Below are 3,597 nucleotides of genomic sequence, written 5' to 3' on the forward strand. Positions count from 1 at the left end.
GGGACGGTCCAGACATCGCTGTAGGGAAACTGAGCTGAACACACTCACCGGCGGCTCGCTCGAGGCAGCGCACGATACTCGATCACGCCACTTCCGAATGTCTTGCAACGTGTGCGGGGAGAATCGTTGGAAGGGAGGTGAAAGATGTGGACAGCCCGTACCCTGCGGGAAGTGCTGTAAGGAGGGGATCCTGACTTGGTATGATGTTCGTGTTTTCGGAGAGGATGACAGACGTGGACACAAGGATGAGTACTCACATTTGCAGTATACGATACCTAGCATCGTCCCAGAAGAGGATATCAGTCATTGACAGTCATCCGGTCCAATGCGCGAGCACCAGAGCAACTCTGCGCGATACAATGACGATATCGTGAGGACAATGCAGATTTCCTGAAGACGCGGAGATGGCGTTTGGAAATCGCGAAACACGTACCTATGAGAGCTATGAGCAGCCACGGCCGCGAAGGAAAAAGGCGGGTTCGTCAGACAACCAGGGCTTGGGTGGAGAGATGAGTACTCGCCTTGCACATGGTTTGATCAAGCATGTTCATATACGCTCTCCGGAACCCCACCGGAGCGGTTGTGTTCCTGCTGCGCATATCCAGCACAAGGAGAGGTTTGAGGTCGCCTAGCATGAGTGGCAAGAGCGAGCATATGCAGAGATTGACCTAGACATAGGAGGGTGCGTTGGGTGACAAGCCGCTATCGCGCAAGAAGGCTCAGCCGTAAGGTGGGAGGACATTTCCAGAGCAGTGCATCACCACCAGCAACCATGACGGACAGCATATATCATGGCCTGTTGGGCTTCATGGGCAACGGTAGCAGACAGAAAGATGGCAGCGGCACGAATCAGCTATGGCAGACGAAGCAAGCTGCAAGTTGAATGCGAACACCGGTTCGAAGATCCGGTCCGAGCGGCGGCCCGCTTATGCGCGTCTGTTTAGCTGAGAACAAAACTCTAACTGTCCCCTGCCCCGTTCTCATGTTGAAATCGAGATGCATCGTCCTTCCAAAGTCACGCGTGAATCGTCCTATTGTCTCCACCGTGCTATTTGGCTCTGCCGCTCGTCGGCGTTGCACTTACTCCAATCCGACCTCGAGACAGGTATCACATGACACATGTTGATTTGATCTGATTGTGCATGATGCCCCAAGCCTCAGTGACTCTATGTAGTCTCTCCCGCTCATTGCGTCGCCCTGGAGCCCATCGGCCACTCTGACCATCCCAGTCATGGCTCCTAGGAATACGGAAGAACCCCCGAACATCCTGCCCCCCTCGCCCTCGGTTTCATCCTTCGTGCATTCCCCGGCGCTTCCATGGGAAGTCATTGAGAGGGCCATCGACCTCTGCTCCGGCGACAAGGCCACGCTGCGCGCCTTCGCTCTCACCTGCAGCCAGCTCCGTCCTCGTAGCCAGTCTATTCTCTTCACTAATGTCAACATACGGAGCTAGAAACAGCTCCTTCGGTTCCACAATGCTGTCCAGACTAGGCCGCACCTCCAGCCTATCGTGCAATTTCTGTCGTTTCCATGGAAGGATATCTCTCCACTTCCGCTGCTGTCGATCCTCCCTAGTCTCCGTCGTGTCAAATTCAATAACGTCTATTTTGTGCTTCGACCACCTGACGTCACTCCACTCTGCGGCATGCAATTCCCAATTAGCCTCCGGAGCCTCACTATCCGCCGCGCTTCGTTCTAAACACAATCCACCTTCCTTCACTTCCTCTCAGCCTTTCCGAGCGTTGAACATCTCACATGCGAACCCTTTTCAGTGGACTCGTATACTATGGGGCAAGACGGTATGTCTGGTCAAGTACAGCTGCGAACGCTGAATGTGAGCGTTATGATGATCATCTGTGCTCCTCGATTTTAACTCCCTGGGTTTCCTCTAGATACTTCGAGGCGTAGACAGACATATCAAAAATCTGATATCTCAGTTAGCTCCGCCAGCGATCACTAGTGCACTTTCAGATGGGAAACGTACTCGTCAGTATTTCCTTCCATCTCGTCATCGTAGACCTCATATAACTCAAATCAGAATCGTCATCTATGCTACATCTTCTTTTAGACGCACATCGCCCGACCTCCTTGACATGGTGGATACCAGCTGACGGAGGGGATCTCGAATATGCCGTTAAAGTCTTATGCGAAGCACAACAAACGTCGATAGGAGATGTCACTCTGGTCCTCTGGTATCCCGACATTGGGCATCTATACAACCAATGTCGTCGACGCTCCAACCAGGAGCTCTTTGCAGCATTGGAGAAGGACCTTGCTATGTATCCCACTCATCATGTACTATTGACGGTTCCCGGCGGCCCAGTCCTGAATGTGCGGAAGACGATCTGTTGGTCAAACGAGTTCAGCAGGCACTTCCGTCCACTAAGCGAGAAATGGGCGCTCACAGAAGACGTCAGATACTGTGAGTCTAGTTCGCTCACTGACAGTGATCTTGAGTTGAGTGTTGGCATGCATAGCCGGTAAACCCGGGCACGACTCGAAGGTCACCGCACTCGTCATCTCCTCAGATGGGCAGTGGGTAGCGACGGCCTCCTCTGATGCCACGATCATCCTCTGGGATGCCCGAGATGCGTCTATCTCGCAAGAGTGGTTTGCCCATCACAAACAGGTCCTCAGTCTTACATTCTCACCAGACTGTCGACGCCTTGCGTCCACGGGTAGGGATTGGAAGATGAATATGTGGGGTATTAGCCGCAGCGCACACCAATTGGCCGCCCTCAAAGGTGACACAGCACTCTCTAGCGGCTGCGCGTGGTCCAGCAACGGTGCTTACATCGCATCCCGAGACGAATACAACACGATACAACTCTGGGACAGACGAACATTCCAGCAGCTGCCACTCGACGGCCCCAAGACATCATGGCTCGAGCCCCTGTTCTCCCCTGACAGCCGCTGGCTTCTGCGCCACGTTGATGACGATGTTCGTCTTTGGGATGTGGTGTCTGGCACATACCTGCCGCTCAGACTGGTCCGACGCCTGGGATATGACAGAGACGATGCACCCCACAAGGCCGCATTCAGTCCTTCGAGTACACACCTCGCTGTCGGATACTCGAACGGGGTAGTCCGTGCTTGGGATATCCGGGGGAATGGAAGTGATAAACTCGGGGCTGTGAAGACAAGGATTAGATCCGACTAGAGTCGAAGCAAGATCTTCAGTCAGTAAGGAAAGACTATATTGCAGCAACGAACTGTACCTAGAGTCGAAGCAAGACTACAAAGGTCAAGTAAGTAACTACAAGTTAGAGATAGATGTAACGAAGTACTCACTCTTCAGTCAGTAAGGAAAGACTGAAGAGGGAGGACGCAATCTGAAGTCCTTATATACTACAGTGAAGTGTCCATGACTAATCGAAGAGTGGTTAGTCACATGTACCATAGTGCGATGAATAATACAATGACGAAAGAATTGCGACGTATCGCACCATAGGATGAGTAAGAGATGAGTAAGGCATAGACCTGTCTAGACCGTTCTGGAGTAGTACGGATTGTCCTAGACAGTACCAGAAGAGTCCGGAAGCATAGCTATAGTACACGAGCAGAGAGTCCCAAATATGGTAACATACTACATAAGCG

General features: G+C 52.4%; 1 protein-coding gene across 1 annotated transcript; it reads left to right on the plus strand.

The window, feature by feature from the left end:
• Window positions 1-2,491: 2,491 nt before the first annotated feature.
• DICSQDRAFT_69691 (uncharacterized protein) lies at window positions 2,492-3,160 on the plus strand (the record flags this gene model as incomplete). Its single annotated transcript, XM_007369910.1, has 1 exon — window positions 2,492-3,160. A coding segment is annotated over one exon (669 nt), but the record flags the coding sequence as incomplete, so codon positions are not given.
• Window positions 3,161-3,597: the final 437 nt, after the last annotated feature.

The sequence above is a fragment of the Dichomitus squalens genome (genome assembly GCF_000275845.1).
Source record: "Dichomitus squalens LYAD-421 SS1 unplaced genomic scaffold DICSQscaffold_57, whole genome shotgun sequence".
Lineage (NCBI taxonomy): Eukaryota > Fungi > Basidiomycota > Agaricomycetes > Polyporales > Polyporaceae > Dichomitus > Dichomitus squalens.